General features: G+C 54.7%; 1 protein-coding gene across 6 annotated transcripts in view; it reads left to right on the top strand.

Annotated features, from left to right (window-relative positions):
* The window catches only part of ARHGAP27 (Rho GTPase activating protein 27), a 38,591-nt gene extending 16,307 nt beyond the window's left edge, over positions 1-22,284 (top strand). For 2 of the 6 annotated variants that reach the window (XM_043904889.1, XM_043904893.1), the window contains 15 exons: positions 11,631-12,044; positions 12,301-12,483; positions 12,685-12,765; positions 12,838-12,927; positions 13,283-13,350; positions 13,647-13,737; positions 14,227-14,331; positions 18,088-18,186; positions 19,171-19,276; positions 19,415-19,537; positions 19,611-19,709; positions 19,902-19,979; positions 20,080-20,214; positions 20,368-20,473; positions 20,580-22,284. In XM_043904889.1, coding sequence (XP_043760824.1) covers positions 11,631-12,044; positions 12,301-12,483; positions 12,685-12,765; positions 12,838-12,927; positions 13,283-13,350; positions 13,647-13,737; positions 14,227-14,331; positions 18,088-18,186; positions 19,171-19,276; positions 19,415-19,537; positions 19,611-19,709; positions 19,902-19,979; positions 20,080-20,214; positions 20,368-20,473; positions 20,580-20,757 — 1,956 coding nt within the window. In that variant the 3' untranslated portion in view covers positions 20,758-22,284. Of the gene's footprint in view, positions 1-6,777; positions 6,968-11,627; positions 12,045-12,300; positions 12,484-12,684; positions 12,766-12,837; positions 12,928-13,052; positions 13,137-13,179; positions 13,183-13,282; positions 13,351-13,646; positions 13,738-14,226; positions 14,332-18,087; positions 18,187-19,170; positions 19,277-19,414; positions 19,538-19,610; positions 19,710-19,901; positions 19,980-20,079; positions 20,215-20,367; positions 20,474-20,579 lie in introns of those variants that run through there. The other 4 variants (XM_043904894.1, XM_043904892.1, XM_043904891.1 and 1 more) reach the window with 4 other exon arrangements.
* The last annotated feature ends 1,637 nt before the right edge of the window (positions 22,285-23,921 follow it).

Raw genomic sequence — 23,921 nt, 5'->3', positions numbered from 1 at the left:
GTATCTGAGGACTATTTGTTTCTCTTTTTCTGTGAATGGTCTGTTCCTGTCCTTGGCCCATTTATATATTGAGTTATTGGTCTTTTTTCTAAATTGATTTCTAGGTGGTCCTTCTATAGGGAAAATAGCCCTTTGCCTATTACATGAGCTGTAATCCCTTGTCAAAGTTCATCTTTTGGCTTTGCTAATGATATTTTTTTGCCACTCAAGTTTTCTTGAAATACATTTGTGTAGCCAAGTGTATAAACCACTTATCTTCTGGTGTTTAGATTTAGAACATTATTACAAAGGCTTTTTTTTTTAATAGAGAATTTTGCTCATATTTTCCTCCTTGAGTATTGTTATGTCTTCACTTTTAACATGAATCTTTGATGCTTTGGGGGTATGTCTGAGTGGACAGGGTGAGGTATAGACTCATCTTTAATTATCTTTTTTTTCCTGGATGGTCACCCAGTTGTCCCATCCCCCTTTATACTGACAAGTTCTTCCCGCCATGATTTGTGATGGTGTCTTTAGGGTGTCCTGAGTCCTGGTCATGCTGGGGTCTGATAGCAGTGGCCTGTTTGGTAGCTCTGTTTGTTCCACCTTTCTCCAGCCCCATCAGAGGAGTGATTATATATCTTGGCTCATCAGGGCTGGAGGTGAGATGCTAGAACGCCCCACTTCGTGGGGGTCCCTAGAGCAGTAGTGGTCTCTCGCCTCCTTGGCAAGACCAGCCTTAAGCACAGAGGCTGCTTGGCCCACCTACTTGGCTCCCCATCAGCTCCTGGGGGCAAGGGGTCTGGACAAGGCTCACCCTGCCTTCACTCCAGGGTCCCATGGCAGGCATAGTTTGCCCTGGGGTTTCCCAGGTCCCAGCCTGTCTCAGGGCCTCTCACCTGTGCCAGCCAGGTCCCACCCATTCATCTTCCCCAGCCCCAACTTGGTTTGGGCAGTAGAGGGTAGCAGTTAGGAGGGCAATAGAAGCAGGGCATGTTTAAGCTGCCATATTTCCAGAATCCTTGGCCCCAGAACTGTATCTTAAAGGGAGAGAAATTCCTTTGTCTGTGATAGATTGGGAACAGAGGGGAGCTGGAAGGGCTGGTCTGTTTCCAGATAAGAAATAATGAATACCTTGTGGAGTAGTAACACAAGAAGAGTTAAAAAAAAAAAAAAATTGAAGGTTTTTTTCTTTGCCTTTTATTATGAAATTTTTCAATCATATGAAAAAGTAAAAGGGAATACTGACATGAATATAATTATACCTATTACCTAGATTCGACTATTACTATTTTCCATGTTCTATCTTTTTTGCCAAGAATAAAATTATAAAAGTTTTAAATTCCAGGCTTCATTATATTTCACCCTTGAAAACTTCCCTGATATCAGGGCTTCCCTGATAGCTTAGTTGGTAAAGAATCCACCTGTCATGCAGGAGCCCGCAGTTCGATTCTTGGGTCAGAGAGAAGGGATAGGCTACCCACTCCAGTATTCTTGGGCTTCTCTTGTGGCTCACCTGGTAAAGAATCCACCTGCAATGAGGGAGACCTGGGTTTGATCCCTGGGTTGGGAAGATCCCCTGGAGAAGGGAGGGAAAGACTACCCACTCCAGTATTCTGGCCTGGAGAATTCCATGGACGTGCAAAGAGTCAGACACAACTGAGCGACTTTCACTTCACTTCCCTGGAAAACTTCAGCATGCATCTCCTTAAAATGATCTTTTTCTCTGTAACCATGATACCATTACATTAATGCCTTAATGTAGTCTAAGATTCTGGCCATAGTCAAATTTCCCCCATTATCCTAAGACAGGTCTCTCATAGCCAGTTCAAACCAGGATCTAATCCAATGCATTCATTGCATTTGATTGAACTCTCCCTAGACAACCCCTTCCTTTTCCTTCTGCCCTGACGTGGACAAAGAGACCAGACCAGTTTTCCTGTAGAATGTCTGCTTTATTTTATTTATTCTTAAAATATTTATTTATTTGGCTGCACCAGGTCTTAGTAGTGGGTGCATGGCATCTTCGATCTGCCTTGAGGCATTCGAGATCTTTTTTAGTTGTGGCATGCGGAATATTCAGTTGAAGCACATGAAATCTTTAGTTGCAGCGTGTGAACTCTTAGTTGTGGCATGTGGAATCTAGTTTCCTGACCAGGGATTGAACTCAGGTCCCCTGCATTGGGAATTCGAAGTTTCAGCCACTGGACCACCAGAGACATCCCAGAATATCTGTTTTAGATTTGAATGTTGGCTTCCTGTGGTGATGTTCCCATGTTCCTCTAACCCTGGTGTTACCCGGGGACTTGTGAGTCTGAAAGATTTCCATAAGTAGGGTCACCAGGACTCTGAGACAGATGAGACAAGAGAATTAGGAAATCAAGGGTGACTCTAGGTCTCTGCTTGAGCACCAGAGGTGATGCTGAGATGGGGAGAAGGAGGAAGATGAACTCAGTTTGTGTATCTTTTCAGTGTATCAAGGACATCCCCAGGCAGTTGGATTGCTCAACCTGGAAATACAGTTGCAAGTTGTTAACCTAATAAAGTGGGTTGAACTTTCCCGGGACAGTCGGGTGAGAGGCAGAGATGAGATAGCAAGCACTCAGGAGACGGGCAGAGGAAGGAAGCAGACCAAGAGGCCACAGCCTGAGGCATCCAGGAGTGGAAGGATGATAAAGACTACCTACGAGATGAGCCAGGCCAGACCAGGACCAAACTTGCCCTTGAGGTTGTGGGAGACCTGAGGGAGGGAGGGAGACCTGAGACCTTGAGGAGGTCTGAGATAGCAGATGGCGAGATGCTAGGTGAACAGACTCCTTTGAGAAGTTGGCTCTGAACAGAAGGAGGGGAGGGCTGGTTCCAGTGTTGTAGCCATGCATTCCAGCAAACAAACTCACTCAGAAAGACAATGCAGATAGCGGAGTTCAGTTTATTACACCGGAGGGCACAAGGCAGAGTCTCTTCTTAGCCAAGGACCCCAACCAGTTTTTGTGAAAACCTTATATACCCTAAGCATATGTGCCCAAACCCACCTCTCCAAACTCCCTGAACCTAGTGTGAACAAAGGAAAAAGAAAGATACAATCCAAGTTAACCTGTGATTCATATGCCTTAAACCTAGGTAGTTAACAGTGGACAATTATCAATAGGCCTGTGGTCATACCCCAATGAGCATAATAGAATTTATGATTCTATTCGATTTCACAGATAATTAGGGTATTCTTTTAGGGATGGAGAGCCCTGGGGCTCTTCCTTCCGGGGGCCTGGTTTTCCAGTTGGTATGTGGTTTCCATAGATACTGGGCAAACCGCAGAGATTGTGGCTCAAAGTCCACAGTCTGGCCCAAGATGGAATCCTGCTTTCAAGATAGAGCCTGTTCTGTTTCCTCCTTCACCAGGGGCACACTTTTTTTTTTTTTCCCAAGGTGGAGAGACCTGGAGTTTGTTGAAATGCCAAAGGGACAGAGGCAGTCAGGTGGATGGGACTGGAGATTTGAGATGAGGCAGCTCCTGAGCAGATGAGAGTCACTTGGGTTCCCAGGGCTCAGCTTGGGGAGGTCGGCTTGGACAGGTGGACCCTGAGGTCAGGGTGGGAGAAGGAAAGTTGAGCACAGGTGCAGATTGGCTGAAGGGGGCGGCAGAAGATGACCACCCTGCCACATTGTGCCACCTCCTGAGGTTGGCTCAGGAGGGTCCTTGACAGACCATTTCTTTTTAACTAATTAATTGTTTCGGCTGCACTGGGTCTTCATTGCTGTGTGCAGGCTTGCTCTAGTTGTGGTGACTGGGGTCCACTCTCTAATGCCCGTGCTCCGGCTTCTCTTTGCGGTGGCTTCTCTTGCAGGCCACAGTAGTTGTGGCACATGGGCTTAGTTGCACCGTGGCACATGGAATCTTCCCAGACCAGGGATCGAGCCCATGTCCTCTGCACTGGCAGATGGGTTCTTAACCGCTGGACCACCAGGGAAGTCCGATAGACCACTTCTGATTCCTCCCAGCCCAGCAGCAGGAAACCTCCTGGGTGTCTGCCAGCCTTCCTCAGAGCCCAGGCGATGGTGAGTGGTGAAGGGGCTCCACCCTAGGCCTCACCCAGGAGGAGCAGGCCAACCAGACAGCTTCTCAAGGTCACCAAGAGGCTAGGGGCAGAGTCCAAAACCAAGGGCACTCAATCAAAACCCAAAGCAAAGAAAAGCAGAACTGTAACCCTGCTCTCTTCCCCACAACTGCAAGCGGGTGTGGGAACTAGGGCATCAGCTTGGCTCCTTCACACCAGCCAACCCTATGAGAGAGGAGAGAATGACAACCCATTGGATAAAGAGACTGAGGCCCAGAGATCCCAGGGGTCCAGAGATCCCAGGGGTCTCCCAGAGAGAAACTGAGGCAGAGTCTACACAAGATGCCAGGTTTCTGGACTCCATCTCTATTCTTTTTTCCTTTTAATTGAATGGAGCTTCTGCCCCAATTCCAGGAGAAGAACCTCACCCCAGGTCATTTACATTTGGAATCTCATCACACTAGATGCTTCTGGTGGGGTGGGGCCAGGCATGGCTACCTGTAGTCTAAGGTTTGAGAACCCCTGCCGGCTGACCCCCAGCCTCCCCACCGCACGTTGGTGAAAGCGTGGCTCTGGGTTAGGGGTGGGTACGGAGTGAGACCTGGACTCTGTCCTGGAGAAGGCGTGCTCAGAGGAGGGGCAGACGCCAGACCTGGGGCGGTTCTGTCCACGGCTAAGTCCCCGGGGGCAAAGATCACCATTCATTTCCTCACCACCACCCACCCATCCCAGCTGGATGGCAGAAAGCAGGCTCTCAGGCCCAGAGTCAGCCCAGGAGGTCCTGTCCCGCCTCCTCCATCCAGCCCCTCTGGCCAGTCCCTGGGCTAAGACACTGGTCTACAGACATTTCTCTTGCCTCTGGCCCCAGAGACCGGAAGGGATTTTCCGGTTGCACCTGCTCCCGGCCGGACATGTCAGTGAGGGTTTTGGGAAGATGGGTGCGATGCTGCTGACTTCTTCTGGTCCCTCCCCCAGCATGTACCTCTGGAGGCAGGAGGGTGTGGTGAGCGAGGAGGACCCCGGGGAGTCCCAGGGGAGCCGCGGTGGTCACCACCTCCTCTCACTGGGGGAGGGGCAGCCTCCTCTGTAACCCAGACCGGCCGGATCTGTGTGGGGTTGGCTCCATCCCTGGAGTGTGGGGCCAGAGCCCAGGGGGAGAGCCCAGGTTTGGGAGCCAAGCCTCTTACAGAGGAGGGGAGGGGGCGGGGTGCAGCTGCCTTTCCTGTGGTCCCAGCCTCCTCCCGCCACTTAATCCTGGCCTCTGCCTCCAGGAGACCCTGTCGCTCCTGGTTCCTGCCGCAAGCAGACCCTGCTCCCCAGTTGCACCTGCAGGACAGTACCGAGGGCCTGGGCTCCCACCCCTGTCCTCCTGTCTCCCTTCCCCACTCCAGCTCCTCCCTAGTTGCTCTGTTGCCCTGGAATTTACAGTGGCTCTTCCCACCTGTCTTCCGGCTTGACTGCACCTCTCTAGGTGGCTGTGTGTGTGTGTGTGTGTGTGTACCCTGGCCCTCCGGGTGGAGACAAAGTGACGTGTCATATGTGTAACAAGTGTGAGGACTCCAGGTCTCTCGGGGAGGGGATGAGTGTGTCCCTGGGCTGCTGGCTTCTAGGTTGGGGCACAGGCGATGGTAGAGAGGCGGTACTGGAACTCTGAGGGCAGAGTAGGGCACAGGCCCCAGACTTGCTCTGGATGGGGTCTCCCCAAGTGTCCCACACCCCGAATCCATGCCAGGCCTGGCTCTACTTGGGTGTCCCCATGCTGAGCCCACAGTGGGTGCAAGGGAGGAGAGCCTGGGGGATGTGGGCCGGGGAGGAAGGAGAGTCAGGGCTCGGGGCTAGAGGATGACTGATATGGGAGATGAGGGCCCTGGGATCCCGGTGAAAGGGTGAAGGTCAGAGCGGAAGCAGGAATGCTTAGCCACTGCCGGAGCGCCTTTGGGCTGGGGGGTCGGGGGCACTTGGGGCTGAGGAGGAAGCACCTCTGAGGGGGTTAATGAAGACAAGATGGACCCAAGGGCTTGGAGGACAGACCACAGACAGGCTGTGTCCTCTGTGAGCACCCACCTGCTGAGGGGTGAAGAGACAAGAGGCTAGAAGGAAGCTCTCAGGGTAGGACGGGAGAGCTAGTCCATGCCCCCTTTCTCTGGTCCATGGAGAGTGGGGATGGGGCCTGGGCATACTTGTGCATGTGTGTGGGCACGCCCACGGGGGTGGACACATGCGTCTGGGTGACCAAGGCTGCAGGAGGCAGACCCAGGCGGTCAGGCGGGTAGATGGCGGTGTGGTCAGAACCCCTCCGGTCCTCCACGTGGCTGGAGGGATCCGGACCCAGCTCCCTCTGAGACCACATCTGCCCAAACCCCTTCCTCTTTGAGATATTCCTCCCCCCCTCCACATACAAGCTTCCTCTTTTCCATCACATCCTCCCTGGGCCTTAGGGGAGTCGATGGCCACTCATTGTCCAGTCTCCTGCAGCTCAGGCTCCAGCTGCCCCCTCTGGCAGCCCCCATCTGTGCAGCCCACCCTTCCCCCCGCCCCCGCAGGCCTAATGCCATCCTGCATGAAGCCTGCCCCATGGCTGTGTCTGGGCCTGGGATTCAGAACTCACTGGTAATCAGAGCGCCGAGTGGGGTGGTCCGTGGTTTCCCTGGACATAAAAATACCCCCGACCGGAGGCACCCCCACCCTGTCTCAGGCAACCTCCGTCTCAGGCAACACTTCCGCAGCCCTGACAGGAAATGGGCTGGAGGCTCAGCCTCCCGCCATCTCAAGGCAACTTCTTGTTTCCCTGTTGCCTGTGCCAGTCTTGGGGTTGTACCCCTTAACTCCACCCCCAGAGCCTTCCCAGGGCTGCATCCCAGCAGCTCAGAGGGAACAGGATGGTGGACATCATCTCCAAACTGACCAAGAGGAAGAGTCGGGAGCTGCGGGGGCAGGTAGGGGACCCTGGCACCTGGCAGCCTCTGATGGGGATGGCAGAGGGGCCTGTGGGGCCCAGGGGCTGCCGGTCGGGCCTCCGTCCTCTGGCTCCGTTAGGAGCTCAGGGAGCAGAGTCAGGAACTGGGAGCCTCACGGAGGTTGGGACTCCTCCCTTCTTTCCTCTTTCCTTCTCCTAGATCCCACCTGTCTCCCCGGGGGTGGCATAGGGATGCTGAGAGGCGGTGATCGCTTGGGGATGGTGGACAGTGGGAAGGTGGGGCAGAGAAAGGGGCAAGCCTGTCACCTGCTTGTGGGCAAAGGAAAGACTGGTGATGAGAACGGCTGGCGGGCTGGGGGACCTGGGTAGCTGGGTGTGGTGACAGCCGGGCCCCTCTTGGCTCTGTTCTCGGTTCTGAGGTGGGAGACCACTTCTTCGTTCCCATTCAGTGTCCCCTGTGTCTCTCACCTGCCTGCCGTGTGGGCCCCCAGAGCCCCTGGTGCCCCAGGCAGGCCCGGTGGATGGGCTGTGTCTGCATCTGGTCTGCGCCTCCAGGAGTTGGGGGTGGGGAGGCAGCCCCACTCCAGTCTGGCCGAGCTCCCCGCTGGAAGGCCTGAGGGCCTGGAGAGCCTGGTTCCACCTGGCTTCCAAGAGCCAGTCTGCACCTGGCTGTGGCTGCGCCAGGAGAGGAAGGCAGCTCTGTTTTATTAGTAGCACTGTGGGGGCTGTACAGAGAGTTCTAGAGTTTGAAGGGGCCTCGGGGCTACTTCAGCCCAGCTCTTTCTGCAGGGCTGCGGCAACCCTAGCAGGGGCTGGACTCCACTTGCCTACCTCGCAAGAAGGCCCCTCACAACCTGCCCAGGCAGCCTGTGTCTCTGGGGCAGCGCCAATCCTTAGACTGTGCTTCCCTCTAAGGTGCATTGCCTGGCCCCCGTTTGGCCTCAGATTGCAGTCTGGAGCCCCACGGTGTAATTCTGTGTCTTCTCTTCCTGCTGACAGCCCTGTCACAAGGGGGGCCTAAATTTCTACCTCCCAGATCTCCTCTGTACCAGCTGGGGGTGTTCCTTGTACAAGATTCCCATCAGCCCGACCAGCCTGGGACTTCCCGTGGACTCAGCCAAGGCCAGCAGCCTGGCCAAGTGCAAATCCCCATGTCCAAGAGCCTGTCTCCTTCACTGGTTCCCTTCCAGCTCCTGTCCCAGGGACGAGCAAGGCCACTGCCGCAGTGGGTCCAGCTGGGGTGGGTAGGAGGTATGTCTGATTATCCACCTGCCTCCACCTGCTGCCTCTATCCTGTCCTCCCAAGGATTTTCTTGGTTTCTGTACCTGAATGCTCATTTTCAGGAAGTTCTTGCTCAGAGCTAACCCCAGTCTCTCCTGTAGTGTCAGATGTGTTTGGGTTTCTTTTTTCTTTTTTTTTTAATATTTATCTAGCTGTGTCAGGTCCTAGTTGCAGCCTGCAGGATCTTTCGTCGCAGCTCACAGACTCTCTAGTTTCGGCACACAAGTTCTAGGTATTTTTGGTTTTTGCTTGTCACTAAGTTTGGCATGGAATTGACTTGCATTCCCTGGTGTCTCAGACTGTAAAAAATCTGCCTGTAATGCAGGAGACCTAGGTTCAATCCTTGGGTCGGGAAGATCCCCTGGAGAAGGGAATGGCAACCCACTCCAGTATGCTTGCCTGGGGAATCTCATAGACAGAGGAGCCCGGTGGGCTACAGTCCATGGGATCACAGAGAGTGACTAACACTATCACTTTCACTCAAGCAGTGAGTGTTTTTGGTGGATTGGCTGTGTGCCTCAGGGCATTGGACCATCTGCTGGGGGGTCAACTGTGGTCAGTTACATCATCCTGGATCTAGATCTCAAGAATCTCCTGCCTTTGAGGGGGCAGAGAAGGTAGACAGATGGATGGACAACAAACAGACCACCAAGGCAGAACGCCACTGGGCCCAACAGAGTGACTAAGCAGAGTGCCAGCTGGTTAGACTTCTCACCGGAGGGAGCATGCTTCCTCCAGGTGAAACTTGTGAGCTGAGCACCAGCAGAGGATCAGGACAGACAGGGAATTGAGACCGGGGGTGGTTCCAGAGGGTGGGAACATCTGGAACGAAGGCGCAGGTTGGGGGTGGGGGAGAACTGGTTTAAGAAGATGCCTTTTATGTCTGGGGGAGGGTCAGCAGGCCAGTGTGGTTGGAATACAGGATGTCACAGGAGAGCTGTTGTGGACAGAGAGAAAAAAGAAGTGGTGTGGAAGGTCCCATTTCAGCCAGACAGGAGTTTGTGGGGCGAGGGAGCAGAGTGAACTGGGAGGAATGCTCAAGTCTTGCCACCTCCAGGCCTGGGACCGGTCACACTGTCTAAACTGGTAACACCCCCTTCTATTTTTGCTTTCTTGTCAGCAGCAGTCATCACTGAGGCGCAGTGCATTTCCTTACCACTCTGCTGGGTTCCCTGCTCACCCCACCACCATTCACACGCGTGTTGCACTAGTGTAGCGGCCCCACCAGGGCAGATTTGTGTCTGACTGTCCACAGCTGCATTCCCAATGCCCAGACCTGTGCCCGGCACAGAGCAGGCAGATCTTTGCTGGCCAAATGGGTGCTTTTGGAGGCCCAGTGAGAGGTTGCATTGAGCAGGACACACTTCCCCTCTTGAGTAGTTTATAGCTGAGTGAAGGTGTTACAGCAGTGGAGGAACTTCTATGATTTGTTTTTTTTTTTTTTAAGAGATTTACTGTCAAAAAAAAAAAATTTGTTGCTGAAAAAAAAAAAAAATGAAACAAAACCAAATCCAATTCCTATAATTACACAACCCAGAGATAACCACTGTTAACATTTCAGAGAGTTACTTTTTTTTTTTTTCAGAGAGTTACTTTAAAAATGGAAATTGTAAAAAAAAAAAAAATAAAAAAAAATAAAAAAATGAAAATTGTGCGAAGTTTACGATTAAAAAAAATTTGTTTTTTTATTTGGCTGCATCGGGTCTTAGTTGCAGCAAGGACACAGAATCTCCATTATGGCATGTGGGTGCACAGGCTTCTCTCTAGTTGGGGCTCATGGGCTTTAAAGCTCGTGAGCACAGTAGTTGTGGCACACAGGCTTAGTTGCTCCTTGGCATGCGGGATCCTAGTTCCCTGAACAGGGTTCAAATCTTTGTTCCCTGCATGAAAAGATGGATTCTTAACCACTGGACCACCAGGGAAGTCCCTGAGTTTACCATTTTGAAATCTGCTTTTCCCTTGTACCATTATGCATTCTTAGAACACAGTATTAATCTCATGCTATCTGCTGTCTGGAGTTTGATAGTGTCATTATTTTTCTTTTTAATGGGTACTAGGCTGGGTGTGAGTGGAGAAGGAAATGGCAACCCACTCCAGTGTTCTTGCCTGGAGGATCCCAGGGCTGGGGGCACCTGGTGGGCTGCCGTCTATGAGGTCGCATAGAGTCAGACACAACTGAAGCGACTTAGCAGCAGCAGCAGCAGCAGGCTGGGTGTGGTGGTCACACAGGAGAAATCTCAGGAAAGATCTTAAACCTGACACCTGAGCTGAGTCCTAAAGGAGGAATAGGAGTCAGCCAAGTGAGAAAGGGGTAGGGAGAGGTTCAGGGTGTGAATGAGCTGACGTCTGTAGCAGACTCAGCAGAGAGGGTGGGGGCCTCCAGCAACTGGGTGCTGCTGGAGCTTAAAGTTCAAGGCGAGGGCCAGGAGTGGCAGGAAATATGGGGGGGAGACAGTCAGGTGATGGACGGCCTCTGGTGCCCTGGTAAGGGCTTAGACTTTGCCCAGAAGGCAGCAGGGAACCCTGCGGCCTTTAAGCATGACCAGATTTATAGTCTGTATAACTGGACCCTCCAGAGGGTAAGGGGAGGGGCCTCATCTGAGGGGCGGGGCCTAGCCAGAGTGGGCGGATCTGGCTCTTGACCCCGCCTCTCTCTCCCCCTTCACTTTGCTTTGGTTGGGTGGGGAGAGACGCATACCCTTTTTTTTTTTTGCCCTTCTTCCTTCCTTCCCGTCTGGCGCTTTCCCTTTCTCTTGTCTGGAATTGATTCTGAGGTCTGCAATCCCTGTGTTGGGGAAGTGTCAGTTCCAAACCCCAAACCAGAGGCGGCAGTGTGGGCTCCAGTTCCGGACCTTTTTTGGCGAAGGAAGAGGGAGGGCTGGGTGTTCTTGGTGGGGGTTGTAGAAGGCAGCAGGGCCCTGCCCCCAAGTGTCCTGAGGCCATTTCGCTGTTCCTGCGTAGTCTGACTCACACCTGTGAGTGTGCAGCTGGGAGAATTTAGCTGTTAGTATTTTACTATTGTTAATAAGTCACTTCAGTCGTGTCCGACTCTGTGCAACCCCATGGACAGCAGCCCACCAGGTTCCTCCACCCCTGGGATTCTCCAGTCAAGAATACTGGAGTGGGTTGCCATTTCCTTCTCCAATTGTTAATAATTAATGTAGCTGCCCCACGCTTCTGGAGCACTTCATATTTTGCAAAGCACTTTGCAGAACAAGTCCTCATTCTCTCTTCACTACGACTTCCGGAGCGAGGGCAGGGCAGACATTTTGCAGTTGGGGGAACCGAGGCCGAGAGGTGCTGAGACTTGCTGAAAGTCGCCCGAGTGGCGAGTGTGCGAGTGGGGACAGTGTGACCGCTTAGCAGGCCCGAAGGTCAAGTCTCCTTCCTCCTCGAGCAGGTGGACGAGCCCCCGGAGCCCGTGTACGCGAACGTAGAGAGGCAGCCTCCGGCCACATCGCCGCGCGCTGCCGCCGCCCCTCGCAGTGTGGGAGACTCGGTGTGGGAGACACACACGGACGCCGGCACCGGGCGCCCCTACTACTACAACCCGGAGACGGGCGTGACCACCTGGGAGTCGCCCTTCGAGGCTGCCGAGGGCGCCGCCAGCCCGGCCACGTCCCCGGCCTCGGTGGGCAGCCACGAGAGCCTCGAGACCGAGTGGGGCCAGTACTGGGATGAGGAGAGCCGCAGGGTGTTCTTCTACAACCCGCTGACGGGAGAGACGGCTTGGGAGGACGAGTTCGAGGACCAGCCGGAGGACGAGCAGGAGATGCAGCCAGGCCTGAGCCCCAGCAGCCCCAGGGACCAGAGGGTGAGGGGCGGGGCCTTGTCAGGATGGGCGGGGCTGACTTTGAGAGCCTCTGACCCCGCCTCCTGCCCCCGCACAGCCTGGGGTCCGAGAAGGAGGGGCCTTGGTCGTCGGTGGGTGGGGCTGTCACTGAGGGCCATTGACCCCGCCTCTCTCAACTTGGGGGAACTAGGGTGGGGGGCGTGGCATGGGCCGAAAGGGCGGGGCGCCAGGTGTCACTCCTGGCTCTGAGAATTTCTGGCTTTTCTGCTTCTTGCAGCCCCCCACCCCCGAGACGGACTACCCCGATTTGCTGGCCAGTTACCCAGAGGAAGACTATTCCCCCGTGGGCTCCCTCAGTGAGCCCGGCCCCGCCTCTCCCTCTCTCACACCCCCAGGCTGGTCTCGCCATGTGAGCCCAGATGGGCAGACGGTGTACACCAACAACATCACCGAAGAACAGGTAGGGGCAGCGGGCAGATGGGCGCAGACAGCCGTGGGGTCGCTCCCCTTACCACCCTATGCTGAAGTTCCCGCGCGGGCTCCATGCCAGCCCAAGACTGTGTGTCCCACGCCTGCCCTCTAAACTCCTTGGGGCTCTGGAGGGAAACTTTTGTTCCCCTGTCCTGTGAGCTAAGCGGCCTGACCATCCCTCTCCCCACAGTGGGTGAGGCTGGAGAACCAACATGGGAAGCCTTACTTCTACAACCCAGATGACGCCTCCGTTCAGTGGGCTCTGCCCCAGGTAACTACCTGGGGAAAGGAGAGTGCCTGGGAGAGAGGTGGGGGCTCAATATGACAGTGTCTTTCTCCCCAGGTCCCAGTCCCCGTCCCTGCCCCTCGAAACATCCACAAATCCAGCCAGAACAGTGAGACCCCAGCCCAGGCCAGCCCCCCAGAAGAGAAGGTAAGGGAGGGGGCATGTAGGACCTGGCAGGACCCCACAGAAAAATTGGGGTGTTTCTGGAGGATCTACGATTAGGTCTGGAAGCACATCTCCACCATAGGCCCAAGCACTACCCTGGGCTAAAGGAACCTGGGTTCTGGGTTGTCCCAGGCTCAGAGCTGGACAAGGCTGGGAGCTGGAAGGATGTCTCTCCTGCTTCTGGGGCTTCTGTGGGAGCAAGCACCCCCCACCACTGGCCAGGTGCCAGCAAAGAGGGTTCAGTGGAGACTCAGGCCCAACCTGTAGGGAGCTGCTGGCTAAGAGGGAGAGTGGCTCCTCCCCTTAACTGCCTCCTCCTTCACCCTCTTTCTCTAAGATCAAGACCCTGGACAAGGCAGGCGTGCTCCATCGCACCAAGATAGTGGACAAAGGAAAGCGGCTCCGGTGAGAGCTCAGCTGCCTCCAGACCCCAGGGTGGGCCTTAATGATGATGTTCACTGAGCACCTCCAGTATGCCAAGCTCTTATTAACCCTTTATGAGGTCCTGGGAGGACCCTGAGGCACAGAGACATGATTTGCCCAACGCCCCTTGACTACCAGGTGTTAGCCCTGGGAGTCCGCCTCTCATGGCTGGGTGCCCCAAGCTGTGTTCTTAAACTCTGTGCCCTGCTCCTGGGGGTGGGGGGGGGGCGCCTCAACCCAGGACCAACCCAAGCCCTGCCACCACCGCTGCTACCCAGGAAGAAGCACTGGAGCGCCTCCTGGACAGTGCTGGAGGGCGGAGTCCTGACTTTCTTCAAAGACTCGAAAAACTCAGCTGCCGGTGGCCTGGTAAGGCCCAGACCTCCAGGGCAGGGGCCACCCCATCTGCTCCTGACTCCCGAGGGGCTTTGCTTAATCAGGTTTGCCAAAGGCTAGGTCTGAGACCATGGAATGTGAGGGTCCAGGGGGCAATGAGAGCAGGTCATCCCAGGACAAGCAGGTCCAGCCACATCGGGTGTGGGAACCAGTCCTTGAGGACGGACAGCTCCAGTCTGGTGGGCAGGGAAGCTGGAAACCGGACGTACCTGCTCGCAGAGATGGGACTGCACTCCTTTTTCCTTTCCTCTCCTAGGTGGGCAGAGAGCAAACAACCGGCTAGCCCCCAGGCTCCATGGTTCTAGGAACTCTTGGGTCCCTTGCCTCCAGAGCCATGACCCCCATTGTGCCTAGAGCCAAGGCAGCCTGGTGGATTGGAGCCAGGATGCTGTGACAGACCGGAGCTGAGGTGCGGGTGTCCTGAAACCATACTCCCTCCAACCCTTTTTCCCTTCTCCACAGAGGCAGCCTTCCAAGTTCTCCACCCCTGAGTTCACGGTGGACCTGAAGGGGGCCTCTCTCGCCTGGGCCCCCAAAGACAAATCCAGCAAGAAGAATGTGCTGGAGGTGAGTGGTGGGGGTGAGGAGAAGGAGAAGGAGCCTACTGATGGCTTGGGGCCCTCACTAAGCAAGCCCTGAGCAGGGGGACCCTGGCAGAGCTGGGGTTGGAATTCTCGGGGCTCAAAACCAAAGCTGCCCCCACCTTGGGGACCTGTCCACAGTGTTTCCAGGCATCAAGATTCTGCAGCTCCCTCTCCAGAAGTGGAGCTCCCTGGAGTCCTTTGTCCCCGAGTAGGGGTCCCTGGGGAATAACACTGTCACGCCTGGAAGGGCAGTCCTCATCCCACTGCTTTGGCCTGAGACAGAAGGAGATGCTGGGTCCCCCCTACTCAGGCTGATAGCCTGGGACACCTCCTCTGGCTGGTTAGAGCCCAGCTTCCAATCGGAAGTGAATAAACCAGGACAGGACAGTGGACACATTTCTCAGGCTCCCCCTCAGGAAGAGAGGCCAGATGGGGCCCAGGCAAGAGCCTCTCAGGCCACACCCTGCACTGTCCATGTGTTGTCTTGTTTTTAAACTACTCTTATCCTCATCTGGGCTTCTCCAGGTGGCACAGTGGTAAAGAATCTGCCTACCAATGCAGGAGACATAAGAAATGTGGATTCGATCCCTGGATTGGGAAGATCCCCTAGAACAGGAAGTGGCAACCCACTCCAGTATTCTTGCCTGGAAAATTCCAGGGACAGAGGAGCCTGGTGGGCTACAGTCCATGGGGTCGCAAAGAGTCAGACATGACAGAAATTAAACAGGCACGCACCCTCACCTCAGTCTCCAAGTGTTTTGAGGCAGCTCACAATGAAAATGCATATAGGTGAGGTGGTAAAAGCTACTGAAAAGCCAGGAGCAGGAAAAACAAGTTAGAGGAAGAGGGCAGTGTGGAGTGGGATTAGGAAACAGGGGACGTACAGATACTACAGTTATTGTTGCTGAAAAAAAGTCAGCTTCTGGTTTCCTGGCAGCCAGAGTGAAACATGGCTCTCATTATTGGGTCAGGGGAGTGAGGAGGAAACCATTGTAGATTTTGAGGGAAATCAAAGCTTTTTCCTAACCCTTGGCTCTAGAAGAAATTTTTAGTGCGCAGCTTTATTCTAGTTTAGTAAGGGACTCTTGGGGTTGCTTCAGGTAACCTTTGCGGAAAGCCAAAAAATGCATGACCTTCCATTTCAGCTCAGAAAAAGCAATTCTGCAAGGAGCTTGAGTGTGTTGTGTAATGATGGTTCACCCAGCTTCACTCAGTTTTAGAATCAGAGTATCCACAGAGCAGGGACTTCCCTGATGGCTCAGTGGCAAAGAATCTGCCTGCCAATGAGGGAAGCATGGGTTCAATCCCTGAGTCAGGAAGATCCCCTGGAGGAGGGCATGGCAACCCACTCCAGTATTCTTGCCTGGAGAATTCCATGGACAGAGGATCCTGGCAGGCTGCAGTCCATGGGGTGTGACATGACTTAAGAACTAAACAACAACAATCCACAGAGCAGAGCTGGAAACCAGTTGTATCTCCTGAGCTCTGATCAGTAGGTCTGGAGCCTTCTCCAGACTCGACCGAGTAGAGTTCTGTGATCGACTAGCTATGTCTGTTGTGAACATCAGATTGAGGAGGGACATCATGTTTGAACTGGAGGGCAAGTCTTCAAACAGTGCTCTCTGAATGTCACCTCTCTGACTGGGTTTTTGATGAAAGTTTCAGAGTAGACACTTCTGAGTTGTCTTTTCTGGCAGAGACCAGAAGGCAGATGGTGCTCTTGGAAGCGCCTCAAGCTGACAGGAAGGCTGACAGTCTAGAATGGAAATCCTGGAGTCCCCAGCTTCCCACTGGCTGGCAGTCATCTTCCCTCCACTCAGAGGTGGAAAGAAAGTGAAAGTGAAAGTCATTCAGTTGTGTCTGACTCTTTGTGACCCCATGGGTATACAGTCCATGGAATTCTCTAGGCCAGAATACTGGAGTGGGTAGCCTTTCCCTTCTCCAGGGACTCTTCCCAACCCAGGTCTCCTGCATTGCGGGCAGATTCTTTACCAGCTGAGCCACAAGGGAAGCCCAAGAATACTGGAGTGAGTAGCCTAACCCTTCTCTAGAGGGTCTTCCTGACCCAGGAATTGAACCGGGGTCTCCTGCATTGCAGGCAGATTCTTTATCAACTGAGCTATCAGGGAAGCCTGCCACCTATAGGCAACTTCAGATTTTTCTCAAGCATGTGTGCATGCTAAGTCACTTCAGTCGTGTCCAACTCTTTTCGACCCTATGGACTGTAACCTATCAGGCTTCTCTGTCTATGGGATTCTTAGGCAAGAATACTGGGCTGGGTTCCCATGCCTTCCTCCACGGGATCTTCCCGACCCAGGTATAGAACTCTTTCATCTCACCTGCATTAATAGGCAGGTTCTTTACCACTAGTGCCTCCTGGGAAGCCCTTTTACAAGAGACCGCCCTAAATACTGTATCATCAAGGATGGCTAGTCTTCCGAGTTGTCCTAGCATCCCCTGACAGTGGCTGGCTTGAGTTCTGCCTGCCTGTGCATTCAACGGAATGAATGTCTTGTACAATATACTGATACGTAACTAGACAGATTTGCCTTCCGTATGAAACTCGAATGTGAACTGATTACCATTTTGAGACAGCTGCCAAAAAGAATGGCAATTGTTTTAGAAGCATTGTTAGGCCATTCGTTCTCTGGAATAACAGATAGGGCCCCTGTCAGTTTAGATTAGAATGAGGTTGTGCTCTCTGCCCACTGAAGGTTCTCTGGTCTTTGCAGGGAGGAAGATGGAGTAGAACATGCAGGTTTGTTTTGTTTTGCGTTTGAAAGCATTTTAAATTCCATTCAAGTCTAAGTTAAATAAGTAGACAGCCAAAGCACTGCGCTGAGTCTGGAAGCTATAACCTGTCTGAGACAGTTTTATCTATTTATTTATTTATTCAGCTGTGTCGAGTCTTAGTTACAGCACACAGGTTCTTTGTTGTGTTATATTGGATCTTTCATTGCGGTGCATGGAATCTCTAGTTGGGGTGCATGGGCTTAGTTGCTCTGCTGCATGGGGAAATCTTAGTACCCAGACCAGGGATCCAACTGGTGTCTGCTGCATTCAAGGCAGATCCTTAACTGGACCACCAGGGAAGACACTCAGTTTTTGCTGACTCTGACTTTCACAGGACCCAAAGGCATGGCTTGTATGAGCTGCCGCAACCAACCATTCCCATCCACCTTGAAGGCTTGGTTCTCAGAGCCAGAGGCCGAGGAGAGATCCATCCAAGTTAGCCTTGTTCTTTGTAGACTTTGTTACGGAAATAGCAGTCAACTGACAAAGAACCCAGGCTGTTAATATCTGCTTGCAACTCAATAGTATAGAGTAGTGGCTTCAGGGCCTGCCACATGGAGTTCCTTTCATTGATTTTTTTGCTGGCTGGTGCTCTGGGTAGGCCTGCCATGGGGAGGCAGGATGGGGTAAGGGAAGGCACACCAGATGGCTAAGCCATGCAGTTCTACTGCACTCAGATCCTCACTCCATCAGTCACTAGCTGTGTGTCCACAAGGAAGTTGCTTAAACTCACTGAGCCTGTTTGCTCATCTGTAACACAGAGATGCTGTTACCTACTTCTTTAAGGAGGTGGAATACCTTGGCTTGGGGAAAAGCCCTGGCTCTATTAGTCTCTGAGTTCCTGGGGACAGGAATAGATCACCTCTACCCCTGTATCCCCCTTGGGGCTTAGCCCTGGGGCAGGCCCAGGAAACCAGAGATGACTGAGTGACTTGTGTCCCACCAGCTTCGGACCCGAGACGGCTCAGAATACCTGATCCAGCATGACTCGGAGGCCATCATCAGCACCTGGCACAGTGCCATCACCCAGGGCATCCAGGAGAGGGTAGGCAGAGCTGGGGCTGCCGGGGCTGGTGGGGAGGGGATGGCCAGCCATTATGCAGGGCAGCTGCCCACTGTGGGTGGGGCCCTCCACTTGGGTACTGGGAGCTCCATGACACTGGTAGGTAAGTAGTCCTCTCTGCAAATGCAGATGGGCTGCTGAAGAAACAGCCTTTCTTAAGTAAGTGAATCCAGCCCCTGGGATTGGCCCTACGGGAGGCCTGTTCAGGTGAACATATCCTAGAGTAGTGACCCATTCCACACTGAGGCAGGAGAAAAGTAAATACTCTGGTAAACAACCTCAAGCTGGAGAGAAAGGCTGAAACCAGAAGACATCATTTAAAAGGACTGAATTGATGGGTCTACCATTTTTTTAAGTTCAATATATCAATTGCATAAGTAGAGATGGGGCAGGCCCACTCTGTTTCCACTTCACCTGGAAACAGCCTGGGGCTTTTTGATCCTTAATTCCCTATTAAGGAAATAGGCAACATTGGATGCCCTGCTTGGCTGTATTAATAATGGTAGGAATCCAGATCCAGAGAGGTGATGCTGGTGAGGTGGTTGGCAGTGCTCTGGTCCCAGTTCACACTGCAAACTTGAACTGGGAGCCACGTATTGCAAAATGCTGACCTAGTGGAGTGTGTACAGAGGAGCAAAGGAAAATGATGGTGAAAGGGGACCAGGAACCAGGAGGTGGGTAGGCGTAGTCAGGATGAGAAAAGGTGGGGGAGAACAGGATGCCTGACTCCAACACCTGGAGGGCTCCATGCAGCTAAGGGGGGCGAGGCGTAAATGGGGTTCCTTGATGGAAGTAAAGCTGAGTTGACCTGGATAAGGGAACAGAGAACTCTCTGCCTAGGGGTCTTCAGTCCAGGCCTGCTGGGAGGGCATTTCAGTCACTCACCCCCATCCCAGAAGGATTCCCCACCCCTCGCCCCCGCCAGTTGGCCCCAAACTCTGCCTCTCTGAGACTGTGTGATTCTAGTCCGCAGACCTGTCTCCCGAGGAGGAAAGTGAGAGCAGCGGCGTGGACTTTGGGTCCAGTGAGCGCCTAGGAAGCTGGCGGGAGGATGAGCCACGGCCTGGTGCAGGTGTGCTTGGGTGGGGGTGAGGCGGGTGGAGGCGGACGGCAGACATCCTTTAGGGGAGCGGCGATCACCCGGCTGGGGCCACCGGGCCGTGCTGCCAGCGACTGACCCAGACCTCGCGTTCCCTTTGGCGTTGGGCAGCACCGCCCACCCCGGGGCCCGGAGGCCTGGAGAGTGACATCAGCAAGGTCCGGCAGAAGCTCCGCAAGTTCCTGCTGAGGCGGCCCACGCTGCAGTCGCTGCGGGAAAAGGGCTACATCAGAGGTACCCGAGGGACCCGGAGAGCGGGGCGCCGGTGGCCCAGGGGCGAGGCGGCGCTGACGAGCCTCTCCCCCAGACCAGGTGTTCGGCTGTCCGCTGGCCGAGCTGTGTGAGCGCGAGAAGAGCCTAGTGCCGCGCTTCGTGCAGCAGAGCATCCGCGCCGTAGAGGCCCGGGGTATGTAACCGCGCCCGGCCAGGCATTCCCGGAGCCCGAAGGCCTCCTTCCAGAACCCCAGACGGGGACCTCCAGGGAGGGGGTGGGGCGCAGGGTCGAGGGGGAAAGAACGGGAGCTTCTGAGCAGGAATCAGAGCAAGGGCTTTAGCGCCAGCCCACCGAACCCGGGGTCAGCGTCTCCCTCCGCTCCAGGGCTGGACATCGACGGTCTGTACCGCATCAGTGGAAATCTGGCCACCATCCAGAAGCTGCGCTATAAGGTGGACCACGGTGAGGCCCGCCCCCTGGCTCTGCCCCAGACCTGAAGGCGCTTGAAGGGATGAGCTGACCTCTTCTTCCCTCCCCCCTACCCCCCAACCCCCCGCCGCAGATGAACGTCTGGACCTGGAAGACGGGCGCTGGGAGGACGTTCATGTTATCACCGGCGCCCTGAAACTCTTCTTCCGAGAGCTGCCCGAGCCCCTCTTCCCCTTCTCACACTTCCGCCAGTTCCTCGCGGCCATCAGTGAGCGCCTGGGGGAGGTGGGGCGGATGGGATACGAGTGGGGCTGGGCTGCCTCACGCACGCTCCTGCGGTGACCAGGCCCCCCTCCCCCAAATACCGAAGTCAGCGCCCTCTGTTTCCCCCCCTCCTCCCTCTGACCCGTCCCTTGCCCAGAGCTGCAGGATCCGGCCAAGCGTTTCCGCTGTGTGCGGGACCTGGTGCGTTCGCTGCCCGCCCCCAATCACGACACGCTGCGGGCGCTCTTTCAGCATCTGTGCCGGTGAGCGCTGGGAGCTGCGCGGGAATGGGCAGGCGGGCCTGAGGGGACCCGACCCCTCTCCCCCCAGCTCTGGGCCCTGATTCCAACCCCATCACCCCCGCTGCAGGGTGATCGAGCACGGAGAACGGAACCGCATGTCCGTGCAGAACGTGGCTATAGTCTTCGGGCCCACGCTGCTGCGGCCCGAGACGGAGGAAGCCAGCATGCCCATGACCATGGTGTTCCAGAACCAGGTGGTAGAGCTCATCCTACAGCAGTGCTCGGACATCTTCCCGCCGCCCTGACCGCGGGCCCCCAGCCCCACCCCCGCTGCTGGACCTGGGAGTGGGGGCGGCGACAGTGGGCCTGCATGGGCAGCTGGAGGCCACGCGGCTGGACTGTTGATCTCTGAGACCTCCGCCTCCCTCCAGACCGTAGGCGGGTGCGAGTTGTGCACCCCCTCGGTTCTGAGGGTATGGTGACCCCTGGTGGGCAGTTCGCAAACTGTGCTTCCCCCGCCTCCGCCGGAGTTGGCCTGTTCGTAGGTTAATTGGGGCCTGTTCTTTACCACAGCGCCACCTACTGGGCACGTCCGAGAATGCAGGGTTGGGGGCGAGTTTTCTGGGACAGCCGCTGATGCCGGGCGGAAGTGGCTGAGGGCCTTCCTGGCTTCCTTAGGCCTGCACCTGGTGGAGGCCTTCACGGAGACCCTGCGGGTCCCCGGCCCTGTGCGTGGCACTGTGCCATCATGAAGCAGCAAGCGACAGCTTCCCTGCTGCGGAAACAGGACTGATCCGGGCCTCCAGTGGGCGGCAGAACTTGCCTTTCCCCAGGCTTCTGGGCCGAAGCTCCTGCCGGGCTTAGCCACTGGCTGGCTGTGCACCATTTTCATCCACTTTCCCAGTTGGAGTTCTGGGTCCTCTGCCTTCCCTTGATCCACTTTGTGCTCTGTGCGAGGGTTCTTCCTGGTCACTAAATGTGTACCCTGCTCCTGCCACTTGACACACACCATTTCTACTCACAATCCCATTTTACAGATGAGGAAACTGAGGCTTACAGAGGCAAAGTGACTTGTTCGGGGTCTGGTGGGTGATTGGACTCCCCAGCTCAGCCTTCTGTCACACCAGGGCACAACTTCCTGTGAAGCTGACACCAGCCCTCTCAGCTAACCCCACATCCCACCCCCCACCAGCATGGCCTTATGGGTAAAGCAGTGAAGCTAAGCTGGTGGGTTCTGTCTGAGGAGCTCCTTGAGGGCAAAGAGGGAGTCTGCCCCAGCCGTTCTTCGGCAGGAGCTATCCTAGCCCGCTCAGTGCCCTCCCTGGCAGATGTGCCTCCCTGGTGCCCAGCTTGTGGTGAAGAACTGGGAGAGAGATCTGCAGGGTAGGGGGAAGGCAGGCACGACCTCAGGAAAGGAAGTGTGAACCCGACCTCGGCGTCATCAGCCCCGCTTCCCTTCTTAAACACAAACCACCTCAGGTTATGGGTCTCAGCCTCCTTCCCCCGCTCACCCGTTGATGCGTTCAAACAACAGAAGCTAATATTTATTGACATTTGTACCATGCCAAGCATTCTACTTGGATTACCTCCCTCGTTTCTCACAGCCAATATTTATTATCTGCTCTTCTGTGCCAGGCACTGTGCTCTGGGGCAGGGGTACCGCCCTCTGCCTCCCTGGTGGAGCTTCTGGCCTGGTGGGCGGGACTGACCCAAGCCCACCCCTACTGCCAGCGGGCCTGGGGCAAGAGTACAAATGAGGCTTCATATCATACGTCAACATGCTGTAAAGTTATAAATCAGGCTGAATCAATAAAATGTGTTCTATTCTCCTACTTTGTTATTGTTGTTATTTAATTACTTATTTTGGCCGTGCTGCATCTTCACTGCTGTGCCCCGGCTCTCTAGTTGTAGAGAGCGGGGCCTGCTCTCTAGGTGTGGTGCGCAGGCTTCTCATTGCAGTGTCTGCTCTTGTGGCCGAGCACAGGCTCTACAGCATGCAGACTCAGTAGTTGTGGCGCCCGAGCTTAGTTGCCCTATGGCATCTTCCCAGACCAGGGATCGAACCCACGTCCCCTGCATTGGCAGGTGGTTTCTTAACCACTGGGCCACCAGGGACGTCGTAATTCTCCTACTCTGACAAATAGACTTTTACAATGATCTGGAAAGCCAGGTTCTAACATTAACATCTTTGGCTCTGCTCTCAACCCAGCCCCACCCCTAATCTTCCCACCCTCGGGGCACCCTGGCCCAAGGAGAGGGACACACATGTGGATATTCCAACCACGAGTGCAAACTGCTGTTCCCTGGTCACCCCACACGGTCCACTCTCTGAGGGAAGGGACCTGAGGTCCCACATGTCAGGAGCATGGTCTAAAGGGATGGGCCTGGGCTCTAAGGGGACCCCACAGATTCCTCATCCTGGGTGGAGAGGTACAGAGAATGTCCAGAATTGTTCAGTTGCCAAGTCGTGTCCGACTCTGCAACCCCATGGACTGCAGCACGCCAGTCTTCCCTGTCCCTCACCATCTCCCAGAATTTGCCCAAGTTCATGTCCATTAATCCATGATGCCATCCAACCATCTCATTCTCTCTTGCCCCTCTCTCCTCCTATCCTCAGTCCTTCCCAGCATCAGTATCTTTTCCAGTGAGTTGGCTATTTGCATCAGGTAACCAAAGTATTGGAATGTCAGCTTCAGCATTAGTCCTTCCAGTGAGTATTCAGGGTTGATTTCCTTTAAGATTGACTGGTTGATCTCCTTGCTGTCCAAGGAACTTTCAGGAGTCTTCTCCAGTACCACAGTAGAACCGTCTAAAGTGAGACCCATGTCAGGGCAGGGACCCCCTCCCACAGGTCTAAGGGCAGAACTAGATGGATATTAAGCACCGAACTCTTTGGCTAAGCATGTTTGTATGGGAGTTGGGAAACGTGCAGGGCGCTCTGCAGGCGTGTCACTGGGGTGTGACCATCCCCCAGAGGCCCAAGATGCCTCTACGGAGTCACATCTGAGCCAAGCACTAGAGAACAGAGAGGAGTCAACAGGCTGAGGAAGTCAGGGAAGGGGTGTCTAGTCAGAGGGAACAGCATGAGCAAAGCCTCTGAAGCAGGGAGGCTTGTGGGGAGAACAAAATCTGAGCGAAGACTATGGTGACCGAAGCCCACAAAGCCAGGGGCATGGGTGGAAGGTGAGGCTGGAGAGGCCGGCAGAGGGTAGAGTGCTCAGGGCCTTGGGACCACGATGGAGGGGGACCTGTGGCAGGACAGTGGGAGGAGGACCTGGGGCAGGAAGGTCTTGGGAAGTGTCAGCTCCCCACCCCAGCCCACCCCAGGTTTTTGACCTTGCCAGGAGTTTGGCGGGTGTTCAATAACATAGCCACAGACACAGAAGTCCGGAAATCATCATGTTCTATCACATTCTATCAGAAAGCACTGCTGTGGGGACTTCCCTGGTGGTCCAGTGCTTAAGACTTC

The sequence above is a fragment of the Cervus elaphus genome, chromosome 5 (assembly GCF_910594005.1).
Source record: "Cervus elaphus chromosome 5, mCerEla1.1, whole genome shotgun sequence".
NCBI classification, from domain to species: domain Eukaryota; kingdom Metazoa; phylum Chordata; class Mammalia; order Artiodactyla; family Cervidae; genus Cervus; species Cervus elaphus.
Note: the sequence above shows the minus strand (reverse complement) of the source record. Positions and strands in the feature narration are given on the sequence as shown.